Source organism: Gallus gallus, chromosome 3 (genome assembly GCF_016699485.2).
Source record: "Gallus gallus isolate bGalGal1 chromosome 3, bGalGal1.mat.broiler.GRCg7b, whole genome shotgun sequence".
NCBI lineage: Eukaryota > Metazoa > Chordata > Aves > Galliformes > Phasianidae > Gallus > Gallus gallus.
This window is the reverse complement of record NC_052534.1, coordinates 21941464-21954704: the sequence shown is the minus strand read 5'-3', so window position 1 is coordinate 21954704 and position 13241 is coordinate 21941464. Positions and strand designations below refer to the sequence as shown.

Here is a 13241-nt window from a genome sequence, read left to right as displayed (position 1 = left end):
TCTGTGGCTATGTAAATCTGAAGCATTCTGTTAGGGTTAAAGTAAGCGAACTCTTTAAGTTGACACACACCAGACTGTATACCAAATGAGAAATAATTTATGGTTCCTTTTGCCAATAATTGCTCATCCAACTAGAATTTAGCATAGTCGCTGAGGAGAATAAGTAGGAACCTTCATAACTAGAATTTCTGTCAGAAGAAACCATTTATAGTTAGTCGTAGATTCCCGGTGTTGTAATTTTCCTTTTTTTTTTCATTTCTGTAGACATGCTATGCAGTGATTGTATGTATTAGGTGTACGTTAAAAGAGAGAATCAGGGATCATACCATTTCCAGAGATCCAAAGGGTTGCTAACTGTGCTGAATTACTTTCTGTGTATTTCATATAGGACCAGCAGTGGTAAGGACAAACAGCAGTGGCTCTGTTGGCTAGCCAGGGCATGGATAGGCTGCTTGTGGGTTTCCTTTTTTTGCCTTTGTGAATCTGTAAGCTCTACAGAATGTACCTTATACTTGCAGAAGAGAAAAAAAGAGAACAAAATGAAGAAAAAGAAAGAAAAGAAAAAAAAGAAAGAGAAAACAGGACCTGTGCAGCTTTCTAAGGTATGCTTGTATGAGTCGAAATTCCCACTGTATTTCTCATTTAATCAATGTCATGTCATAAAAATGTTTATAACTGCACCATTTTTCCTAAACAAATAGAAAGATATCTTTATTTTTTAGACATTTAGGAAGTATGAAAGATTATAATCTATAATTTTCTTTAAGATTCATAACTATTTGTACTATGAAGCAAAATTACGGGGTTTTTTTTTCCTCATGTGTGGTCTTCTTTTAGTTCTTCAAAAACAAAAAGAAGAATGAAAACTACAGCATGATAACTGGAAAGAAAATTAAGATGAAAATAAAGAAGACTAAGAAGGATAAAGAGGTAAGAATAAAACAGTCTGTGTGTCCTTAATGGAAAATACCATCTTTTTTTTTTTTTCATAGTGGTATTCAGTAGAAGAGTAGATCTTACGGGTTATATAAATTGAATGAAGCTTTTAATGTGGCTATGATGCCATCTGAGACATATAAATTCATTCTTTGGGCAGGTTTTGTTAAATGGGCGATCTTGGAATATTCAGGCATGAATAGATAAACCAAAGGGTGCTGATGCAGGTTCTCAGAATTTCAGCCCGTAAGGTTGAGCTGGTTTGTGGCTTTTCCTGTTTGTTGAGTTTGCACTCTTTTTAATTGTCCTCATCTTTTTCCATTCACTTGTGGTCAAATGTGGTAATTGATGCCTTACTCTGTTTTCCAACAAGCATGAGAGTAGGCATTATATTGAGAAGAAGGAAAAAAGATAATAGGATCATATGTTAATGCGTTCCACCAAAGTAGTAAAATGTTTTTGCTGAGATACTGAAGGAGCTGGATATCAAGGATAGAGAGCGTTCTCTCTTTTCAGCAGTGTTCACACCTCATAGAAATCTGCAGAGGGCTTCTATGTTTGTTAAAAGGTGGTATTTTGCTGAAGTATCCACGTGGATTCTCACTTAGCCATGGCAGTTTGTTCTATAGTTACCAAAATAAACCTAAGCATTCCAAATTCAATTTCATCAAAAATACATTATCTTCTTTATGTGGCACTAAGGTTCCTTGCTGTCCTTATCCCAGTAACAGGCTTGCTTCAACATTTGATGTCAAATATTTGATGTTTGTTTTTTGGATTGGTGACCTCAGTTATGAACACGCTGAACTGAACAATATCTCTTATTCACAGTATTTTAATATTTGGTGATTGTTTCATAAACTGTGTTTCTGCAAAGATGAAAAGCAACTGTTTTGACTGTTTGGGCTGTCCCTTATGTAAAGAAAGAGCCTAAATCCATGGTTCCCTTTCTGTTTTGCTACAAGCTGCTGCTTATGCGTAGAAAAAACAATACTTGGCAGAGCACAAGACTTCCTGTGTGTACAGCTGCTGTTGCTTCAGACACCAGAAAACTGCATCTGTTCTGCTTGTGAATTCCCTCCTGACTAGGCTGTGCAAGCTACATGCTGACAACCCAGTGCAGCCTCCACAGGGAGCCACTTAGAAAATACACCATGAAATAGCAGCAGAGACAGCTTGTCTCTTCTAGTGTCTCTTCTGGGTACTCGCTGCTTGCACTTCTCCCAGGTGCTCTCAGCTGTCTGGTAGCCAGTAATGCCCAGTTGCCTGGGGCCCTCCCAGCATCCTTACCGTTGTGTAGCCAGAGGACTTCTCACCAAACATGGTAACGTTTGTTGTTCAGTGTGCCCACGTGCCAAGGCCCCACAGAAAAAACAGCCTTGGTCCCCCAAGCATAGGTCTGTTGAACTATTGCCTCTTCTTTTCTGCTCCACAGAGAGACCGGAACCGTGCAGAGCTGCTTGAATTTCTGAACTCTGCCTTATAATGGGAAGAGTGTGACCAAGGACTTGTAAATACACCAAGCTGGTGATGATCATGCCTAGCAAAAAAGCTAAAGAAAACTCAGGGAAAAGGATGTCGAGTTTGACAAGACCAGACTCTCCTGCTGAGACAATCAGGATGTCCTTTTTTAATGGCAAAATGAAGATCAACCGACAACTTGTTAATGAAGATCCATGTCCTTCTTTTGAGATGCTAAGGTAACAGCCAGGCTGTGGTGTTTTAGAAGAGCCTAAGAGTGCGTCATTGGCAATGACATGAATTGACACACTGAGGTCCAGTTCTATCCTAACTGCATGCAGAACACGCTTTTAATTTCAAACATCTTAAAGTTTCCAGTAGCTTAAACAAAGCAGATTATTTGTAACTGTCTGTTGAAAGATGAGGCATTTCTATGTGTATATTTTTTCCAGTAGTGGTTTTACTTGTCCTGAAGAGCAAGTTGACCTTTGTAAATAGAACATCCTTTTACATAAATGCTTTTTTGACAGTTCATTCATTAATATATAATTTTATTTCAGAGCGTGAGGTGTGGTCTTTCTCTGGACAGTTTTATTACTCTTTGTTACTAGAAGTATCAATACTAAATATTCTGGAGCAATAATGGTAGCTGGATAATTTTTATTCCAAAACTGAAGCAGGACTTTGGTTCTGTTTATCTGGATCAGCTGTTCACAGGCAGTATGCACTCACTGTAACTAATTTACTCCCATATCTTGAGTTGCAGCTCCTAGAGCTAAGAAGCCTGAAGATCTGGCCTGCCTTTCTGACCCCATGAGCTGTTTGTCAAATCTTCCTCTGTCTGAAGTGCTGCCAGCACGTAGCATGCATCTGAGAGAAAGAGCCATAGGAATGGTTGTGAGGCAGGCGGTGACAGAGATGCCCAGGTGTGTTGCTAGTCTGCTCCGAGGCTGAGCCAGGTCTGGATATGCAGCTGCAGCCTGGCATAACCTGTGTGTGTGTGTGTGTGTGCGCGCGTGTGTGTGTGTGTGTGTGTGTGTGTGTTTTGGCCTCAGCAGTCTGCTCAGAGCCTGCTCACTTCTTCCCAGAGCCCTGGCAATAGGCCCCTGTGTACAGAACTCTGACACAAATTCCTCATGAATCACTCATGTGGCAGACGCTCCTCAGGAGCCACTGAGAGGTGTGCCTAAAAAAGGCCTCAGCGTGGTTGCCTTTGGCAAGAATATCAGGTGGTCAGAGCATGAGGAGTGAATTGCAGAGCAAACAAATAGAAAGCTCTTTGAGTCTGTGTCTAGCATGGTGTTTTAAGGAAATCTGAAGACTTTGTACTATTGTTCAAGGTGTAATTTTTAAATTTGATGTGAAATCCTCTGGAGGTGCTGGAATCCTGCTTGTTCTGTAGCTTTGTTGTTGTTGTGGAACATTTTGCAGTTGTTGCAGAGATTTAACGCTTTAGAGATTGAATCCCTGATTCAGAAAAGTTTGATTATTTTATTCTTCTGAACATAAAACATGAAAACACAGGGGTAGGAAATGGAGTTTCCTTGACTTTTAACCTAGTGGTGGAAGCATTTGTCAAAGCAATGTTCTCAAACATTAGTAGGGAAAAACAAAAGAATCCAACTCCTTCTTTGCTTCATGGGGATCGTACTTTGATTTATACTACTACTATCTATGTTTCTATCTAGAGATGCCGAATGTCATACTCAGATAAGCAGCTTTTATCTTTTGGCTTCTCTTAAGGAGGTTAATTCCAAACACACTGTTAAAATATACTAACACCCTTGTCATTCCATACGTTGTATTATTTATTACAGATTTATTAATGAGTCACTACAATCGTGCATCTGCTCTGCATGCAGCTTGGTGGAACCGAGTGTTTTTGAGGCTGCTCTTTGGAGCTGGCCAACAGATTCCAGTCACACCAGTAAGCATAGGCCTCTGCAGCCAGAGTCATTGTAGTGCCGTGCAGCCCCACGAAGAACTTTATTTTTGTTGACCTTTTAACTAAAGCATAACTTCTTAATGCAGCTTCAAATTTCTGTTGTGCCAGCTTAACCAGAGACAGAACTACGTGTGAAGGTTGTGATAGCAAGGTAACAGGTGCAGATCTAGAAATTTGCATGGAAACTGTGTAGCAGCAGGGGATGTCAGCCTGATAGACGACGGCTTTGCTACCAGGTCTCCAAAAAGTGCTTACTGTAGGGAAAGATGAAGTCTAGAATAATGGAAATGCATGAGATAGGGATGAAGGAAAGCTGCTGGTGTAAGAAGTCATGGACTGCAGGCAGAGGTGAAGTGACGAGGGATTCTGGGGCTTACCTGGCGGGACAAGTTGAGATTCTAGCTAAAATGTTAAACAGTACGAGTCTTTCAGACGTGAAGCATACATTTTGTGTGTGCGAGTTCTCCCTATTACATCCTCTTTCTGAAATTCTGAAATAGAAGTCGCTGTTGGGGCAGACTGGTAGAAGATATATTCTCTGAACTGCTGCTGTCCTGCCCTTCTTCCTTGTCAGGATCCTGCTTTTCAAGTATTCTCACCAAATGTGCTACTAGCAGCAGAATTGGTAAGACTTGGTCCCTCAGGTCTTCTTCCCCTTTCTCTTCAAGCCCTTTCCAACTCACTGATACTACTAGCATTTGTGTGCACAGGTATATAATGCTGTGTGGCTTTTGTCTGTCCCGTGGAGGGATGCTCACTTGGAACTCCTGGATCTAGTGAGCAAACAGGAAAGGGACCTGACATTTCTAAAGATCCCTCCCCAGTAGCTACAGTTGATAGTAGACTCAAAAGGTTTTGGGAGGGGATAGAGCAGTTTCTTAAGTTTCTCTTCTCAGGGAATCCAAATATGAAAGAGTATTTACTTGATACAAGTACTTAAGTGATGCAGCCAGTTCTCATGAGCAATGCAGTCCTTTGTCACTCGGGTTTATAATTTTCCTGAACTTGACTCCTTTGTCTGTGCAAAAAAGTACTGCGATGAAATTGATGAAACAGTCAGAAATACCAGTTAGACTTGGAAGTGCTTGCTGTGTTAAGCTAGGATATGTCAAGCTGCAGTGCTGGGTAGGGCGTGCGGTTTTGATCTCTTCAGTGCTGAGTATGGTTCAACTTAGGCAAATTGTGCCATTTTGATGTACTTGGATGTTTAGTGCTGCAGGATTATATGGGCTTCCCAGACATCTTGGAACATCTCCCTCTGCAGCTAGGAGGACAGAGCTCTACACGCAGGGGAAAGCCAAAAGTCTGAGGCTGAAGTAACTTGACCTAGGGTCAGTCGAGAGCTGGCTGAACCTGCCCTGGTGACCACTGGGTGGAGCTCTGACACGGCTTGCTGTACGTGTCAGTCCTCCAGCGCTTTGCTGTGACCGTTCAGAAACAGGTTTCCAAAACCGTTGCTCAGCTCTCGAGTCCAGCTCTCTTTTGAGCACTCTGTGAAACGGCTGGATTTTCATGGCAGTGGGTTCTTCTGAGGGCTGTGAGGTTCTGGGCACCCCAGGACATCCACCAGGCCAGTTAATGATTACATTTGGAGCTGTAGGGGGTGAGCCCTTCTAAGAGCTGTTGCTTAGAATTATCAGCACGCGCCCAGCCCAGCCTTCCATCTGTATCTCTGGACAAAACGACTCACCCAAATTACTGTCCAGTGCAGAGACCATGATTTCTTTGGCTCTTGAGAGCAGTGATCTTTTTCTGCCTGCTCATTTTTGGCCTAAAGGTGTGACTCACGAGGAATAGGAAGCATCTAGTGTTTTGTGCAGGGAGAGCAGGATGCAGCGTTGGTGGCTCTGAGGAAGCATGCTTTGACTTTGTAAGCAACGTGAAGAGCACTGCTAATATCCATCCTGATCCACGTTCGCTGGTGGCAGAGGTACAGAGCGTTAAGAGGATAACTGGTACCAGCATGCCAACTGCTGGTGCTATTTTTCATCCAGGTGCTAATATAGTTGTATTTGGTTTGCGTTTTGTTCGCGTGCTGTTCTCTGCATGCCAGTGATATGAGAGAAAGGCAGCACAAGAGTGAGGAAGCGGTATATGTCGGGAAAGGCAGGGTTAGAGAGTTTCTGTTTCCTGTTAATCGATGCTTAGAATGAGCCAGCAGGTGGCACTGCTGCCCGTCTGCACTGCCTCATACAGGGTTTTTTTTGTTTTTCTCCTTTTGGACATTGGCTTCGCGCTAATTCTGAAACCCTCTAATTAGCCTTCAAAGATGTGTTGCCTATGGTGCATGTTTGTTACTGCTGTCCTATGAATGTAATCCAGTCTTTCTCCATTTCCTCCTTTGGAACAGACCACAGTCTGTCCTGCTGCTTCTGCTGTACAGAAGGCAAAAGAAAGCTTGGAACTTCTGAGTAGCTGTATGCAACAGGAGCGAGTTGCTGAGAGCCAGGAGGGACCTGGAAGGATTGGGTGCTCTTGTACCATCCTTACAGGAACTGCTGAGGTCTTCAGAAACGACACCGTAGTCTTCCACCTGCTAAATAATTGTAGGCTTCCAGTGTCAGAATAACGCCAAAATGGAAAGAGGGGTATTTCTGTGGCACTGTTTTGTTCTGCATCTGGTTATTTAACCTGTCTTCAGACTAAACCACGTGTGGTCTGCTGCTTTAGGCAATCTGATACTGCTGATAATAAGGCTAGTACTGTAGAGGTACCGTACATGGACCTTGACCCATTAGAAGCCTCTGAGAATATAGCATTATAATCACTAGATAGGTATAACAATAATTATATTCTGAGAGTGGATACTGGGATTTAGAAAACTCATTTCTCTTTCCCCACTCTCCTGCCATATCATCCACTGGGCAGGTTAGATTTATTTGGTAGAGGCAACACGTAATTGTGACCGTAACAGCTGACAAGCTGTAATCTGCTTATCCAGTCAGGACCCTAGGAATTTTATGAAGTGTACTGTACACAGACACTAATGAACCACCACATATTTCACTGTTCTTGTAGCTTTTCTCTTTGCCTATCTGTCATGTTTAGTAAGATCTCTTCCTGCAAAGATTCAATTTGAGAGTATCTTTACACAGCAACTGCACAGAAAACACATGCCAGTAGTGGGAGACCTGGCCCTGCAGCCCACCTCTTGGGGTCACTACTGTGTCTTCCTGATGCGAGCCAGCTTCAAACACAGCTTGCCTGATCACGCAGAGGGAACAAGAGGCCCCTTGTGCAGAGAGCCACAGCACAGACGGCAGTACCAGCAAGAGGCAGGCTCCCAGACTGCGATGTCTGTGCCTGGCACAGGTGGGTGGAACTCAGTGAAGCTTCAGAGCCCTTTCTCTGTTGTAGGGTACAACCAAAAAGGTGCTGACTCGCACAGTCCTGTGCTTTCCAGAATGCTTTTTTAGCAAAACTAGCATGCACCGTGCAGCTTATCCTCCTCTGTCTGAGCGGTGAAGTTAATACAGGAATACTGGAAATGGCCTTCTGGGCAAGACCCAACCATCAACAGTTCTTGGAGCAGCCTGTAGCAGTGTTCTGGGGAAGGAGTGTAAGCAACAAGACAGAGATATTGCTTATCCCCGGTATGCTTCTTTGCACAGCTTCTGGGAAGGAACGGCTTAAGCTTTCTGCTGTAGTCTGTATCTTGAGCACTTACTTCAGTTTTCTCCTGGAGCTCCCTTTTGGAAACACTCATCTTTCTGATCTCTGCAATTTGCTGAGCAATGCAGTCCATATTTCAATGAGACTTTGTGTTGGGGGGGGTAAGCTTCCTCTTGTTTAACTCTTACATGCTTTCCATGTGAATGCTTAGTGCAGGGAGCCCTGAGCCACCTGGGGCTGTATGCTAATATTAAAAGCTTCCAGTATCTAGAACTGATAGGAGTGACTTGAATCAAAAGTATCTGGTGACAAAACATTCATTTTGTTGTTTTTCTCATTTTGTGGTAATACTGATTAATGTAAGACGTGCTTGGAAGCACACTGATGAAGATTTAAAGTCAAGGTTGTATCTGTAAACCGCTTAGCTTCAGAGAACTTCAGATTTCTGCAGTTGTTTAGTCCTACCTATTTATCACCTTACATCTTGGGATCTGTTTGAAGAGGTAGCAAGGCAGAAAGCAAGTGGCTGCGCTTGCACCTTGTAGAGAGGATGTTTTTTGTTTAGCCTTGGTGTCTACCGTTCTTGCCTTCGTCCTTTGATACATGCACAGTGTGCAGTAGAGAACTAGAATGGCTCTTGTGTGTGTTTAGATGTGGACAGATTGCTTCTTTAATTAACGACAACAATTACAAAAATTTGTTTTATATTTCATAGCTTTGCTTTAATCCTCTAAGGTTCCATGATGAAATACATAAACAGTGCAATCTCAGTAGACAGGTATTTCCTGTGAAGCATACTTTAGTTCCCCAAGGTGCGACAGCTGTCTGAGCTGTATGCTGATAGAGGTGAAGAATTTCCTCCTGCACACCTTTGGCCACAACAGCCTGTGGGCCAGACTAGGCTGTAGGAGCAGAGCTGCATTTTCTTTCTTAGGTGAGTAGCAACTCTGAAAAGTGTTTTAGCCCCCTGAAGCTGAGCCATGCACCTGAGCTGCTGTAGTGGCATTGCCATTATATGTAAGCATGTGTAATAGAAGTCTCTGCTTTTTCCTGAGTGTACCAATGTCCTTGGGACAGCATGACACTACCATGGATGGGGCAACAGCGATGCTCTAGGCTGACACCAAAGTCTTTCTTCAGTTTTGAAAGAATGAGGATTTGGAATTATTCTTGTTCAGTTTACTTAGTTGTTTGTTACTACTGTTGTGCTACTATTTCACTTTTCATTCTTTGTTAGGAATTAAATCACTGGACTCTCTCTAGAGCGGCTAATAACAGAAGTCTCATCTGAATTGTGTAGGAATGCTTTTCTACACTAGTAGGCAGTGCAGTCTAGGAGAAGCAGAGCTGTAAAGCAATAGTTGTCAGTAAGGACTTAATGTTCACACTGTACAAGCATCAGGAGGATTTATTAGTCCTGTTTCATGGTCTGCAAAGCTGTGAGTCAGCTGCAACAGATCATTTAGGTTAGCTTAATCCAAAAGCAATCTAGTTTGCCCACTGTGTCTGCTCAGGTATGTGGACCATAGCTCAGTAGGTAAGGGACAATCAGGAGTTGCACACTGTTGATTTAATCTCAAATTCTCATTCAGTCACACAAAACATGGAATTAGGGTAAGGCAAAAATGAGCAGTTACTTGTTGCTGCATGCAGTGACCAAAGAATCATTTAGTTCAGTTTACAGTTCCTAAGAAAAAACAAGTGCTCCAAGCACAGTGCAACAGTTGAGCATCCTAAGCACCTCCCCAGCTCTGCTTCAGTACCTGCTGGTGCATACACTGTGCAAAAAGTTGCAGTCAGTCTCCAAGTAGCTGGTTGTAGGTGAGCACAGTGCTTGTTTTACACCTTTCAGAGTACTAGATGGCCAGATTAGTACCTGAATATCCCTTCATCATCAGATGGTTCTGTGAGCCCAGTGTAACTTGCAGAAGAGGTACAGGGAGAAAGTGATAGTATTTGAAAGTTTGGATTACATTTTACTGTGGAATTAGAGATGGCAGGTAAACTGAAGCTTGACAGCTATCACAGGTACTGTCACAGCCTGGCCCTCATATGTGTATGGCTTTGACCAAAGGTCAGATTTGTCTCCCTCCACTGACTATAAAACAAGAATGCTATCTGCTAGCTGGAGGTTGTTAATGAAGGATACAGTATGATCACAGGATTCTGTGATAATATTGTGAACAATCTTCAGGTGATTTCATTGGCTTTGTACATTAGTGCAGGAAAGTTACTTACTCCTCATTCTCCTTTGGATAGAGTGAGCACATTACAGACACCATACTGTAGCAAAAGAGTTTTACGTCAGTATCCGAATGTCCCTTTTCTGCCAACAGTCTATCAAATATTGCATCAAAACAGTCAGTACTGAAGGCAGTAAAATAAAACTTGAGTACAAAAAATTGACTACAGAATTGTAGCATGAAATTCATGACCCCATCTCAGCCTTCAGTCCAGCAAGTATAGTGGTTTGCAAATATATTAAAAAAAGGTTAACTTTTTTCAAAACAGTATTTTTTTTTTTTTTTAGATGGTGACATCTTGCCAGGGATCACAAAACTTCTAGATACCTAAGGCTATGCTAAACACGTCAAGCTTTTGTTGTACTTCATATACACAGTCACACTACTTCACAAGGACATAGAGCTGAAAAACACCAAGTTGATTGTCAGAAGGCTTTAACCTCTCCCCTGTTGACCTGGAGCTGAAGTAGCCAGTGCTAAACTGGGTGATGTATTTGGAAGCCCTGAGGTTTTTGGGTTTTTTTTTTTTTTATTAAAAGCGATCCTCTGCAGCAGTGTTTACGAAGGGGCTAGATGCTACAGCCTTGAGTTTAGTCTTAACTAGCCCAGAGGAGAGTGAGAAAGAGCCAGAATTCCTCACTCTTAGAGAGCTGTTAAGGATTTGATCTTGATCTTTGTTTTTAGGCTGTGATCTCCCAACTCTGGAAGAAACTGCACATTTCTACTCTAGGATAAATTTCATGTGCTGGAATTGTTCCCAGGGTTGGCATAGCTTCAAAGGATTTTGTTTTGGCTGTAGTACCCACATGCTGTTACAAAAATCCCTGGGGAAAAGAGTTGGAAACAGGCAAAAGAACAACAAAGCTGTGCAGCATCCTCCAGGAGGCTACATCCCAGTGGGGATGATTCCCCAAAAGCCAGTCACAGGGGGAGATCCCTATCTTCCTTCCCCAGCTCCCGCTGGTCACCAGAAAGCATCCTAGTCCTTGGCTTCTCTCTACAGGAACTGTGATTTTTACAGCGTGATGTTCTCTTTCTTTTCCTGGTAAGAGTTTTCCCTGTGGATGCTGAGTTAGGGCCCCAGTAGCTTTTCCTCACTGGTATTTTCTTGTTTACTCGAGGTCTCAGCAGAACTGTGCTGGCCTACAGGCTGTTCAGTTTTCATTAAAGATTCTTCTGTCATAGTATCAACTCACTGGCCAGCAGCCTGCAGTACTGGAAAGCTCTTCTCTGAGCACTCTTGAGAGAAGAGTGAAGGAATGGACCTTCATCTACCGGAGCCCTTCAGCCATTCACAACAACAGCTTATTGAAATGATCTCAACTCTGAGCTGTATAGAGTGCTGTAGATGAATGCTGATTCCCTTCGCCCTTCATTGATACTATCCTTCAGTATTCTTTCAGACTTAGTCATAAACATTAATTTCAGCCCAGTGACTTACTACTGGGATGCACTTACCTCAGTAACATAGAACACAGGACCAAGAAGAGCTTTTGACACAGAACTGATGTATCCACCCACAACAGTGTTACATTTCTATCTGCTCTGCAGGCACAAGGTTCAGGGGTTCTGTCTGCATAAGAGAAAATACCCAAGAAACCTGAGCGTGGTTTGCAATTAGGTTAGTCTTCCAGCTCAAAAAGTTTGAGTCTGCTTTGCTTGAGCTGGATTGCTACTCAAGAGCAGCACTGGGTTTACCTGCATCTCCTGCAGCACTGAGGAAGGTTGTTAATTGGAAAAAGAAGTTCAGTTCTGACTCAGATACTAGCCCTAGCTCACAGGCCTGATCCTGCAAGCCTTTCTCATGTAAATGGGCCTTCTTGCATTCAGCCAGCAGCTCTCACTAGCTTGGGCCAATAGCTTAGTAGGTAACTTCATCCAGGCTGAGGGGAAAGGGAGAAGAAATAGGTATCACAAAACAAATTAATTTTCCACCAAAAAAAAAAAAAAAAAGCAGTAATATAAATGAGATATTAAGTGAGCCTTGCCCTTAAAGTTACTGAATACTACGAAATTAAAGGAAAAGCTAGCATGTGTGGTAATTGTCACATTTTGTGGGCATCAGCAGCAATTACTATAGACACAGCTTCTGAGAGAGGCAGACAGTAAGGGAAAGCTGGAACGAAGAAGGAATGGTAGAGCTAAAAAAAGGGTTAACTGGGATTTGGAGAGATCACTATTTAAAAACCTTTTTCAGTACAGAGTCAGTAATCCTTGGCATTCCGGAATTCTGGCATGCTCCAAACCCTCCTGGTGGGCTGGGTGCCCCGCTCTACATCCTCAGAGATGGTCTTGATGTCACTGATGAACGGGGAGATCTTGGACCGGGACTTAAACGTTGTTAAGGAGAGGCTGGTTTTGTTCTTTGTGTTCCATTGCTTGGCGAGCTTCTTGGCGTCTTCCTCCTCTTTGATCTTCTCAACAGCTTCCTGCAGAACAGAGCGGAAGAGTCGAGATACTTCCTGCACTTCTGGCTCGTATTCAGCAATGAGTTGCCGGAATCTGAAAGCAGTCAAGGCACAGCTTTGATTAAAAACATCAAATTAGGGATTGCTGCCAAGTCATAGTGCTAAGCTTGGAACTTGTGCTCTTAGAAAATGGGACTCCCGGCATGAAGGGAACAACAACAGAGGGCAGCCGTGAAGATATGCTCAAGGTCTCTAAAATCACGAGAAAGCCAGAGGATGTAAGGAAGCAATGAATCACTATTTCTCATAAGCACAAGAAATAATAGGGAGCACCAAACAAAGCTAGAGGGTGGCATCTTGGAAACAGAAGGAAGTGCTCTTTTCACACAGCGCCTATTAAATCAGAACTCGGTGCTATCAGTAGCTTAAGAAACAACATGCTCAGACAAGTTTGTGGAAAATACCCTCATCACTGCTGATTAACTGTGATTGTCCGCATGCAAATACTTGCTTAGGTAATCTCTGAACTGCTTACCAGAAGCTGAGGATATATCACGGAAGGTCCCACTAGATTTCTCATTTTTCAAATCCTCTTTTTTCCACAACATTACCTAGTGGCCACCAGACAAACTCTTA

At 42.8% G+C, this 13241-nt stretch overlaps 1 protein-coding gene across 12 annotated transcripts in view; it reads right to left on the bottom strand.

The window, feature by feature from the left end:
- The window catches only part of RD3 (retinal degeneration 3), a 57100-nt gene that overhangs the window by 25999 nt on the left and 17860 nt on the right, over positions 1-13241 (bottom strand). For 6 of the 12 annotated variants that reach the window (XM_040697346.2, XM_040697349.2, XM_046939660.1 and 3 more), the window contains exon 3: positions 11656-12699. In XM_040697346.2, coding sequence (XP_040553280.1) covers positions 12402-12699 — 298 coding nt within the window. In that variant the 3' untranslated portion in view covers positions 11656-12401. Of the gene's footprint in view, positions 1-2487; positions 12700-13241 lie in introns of those variants that run through there. The other 6 variants (XM_040697356.2, XM_040697355.2, XM_040697350.2 and 3 more) reach the window with 6 other exon arrangements.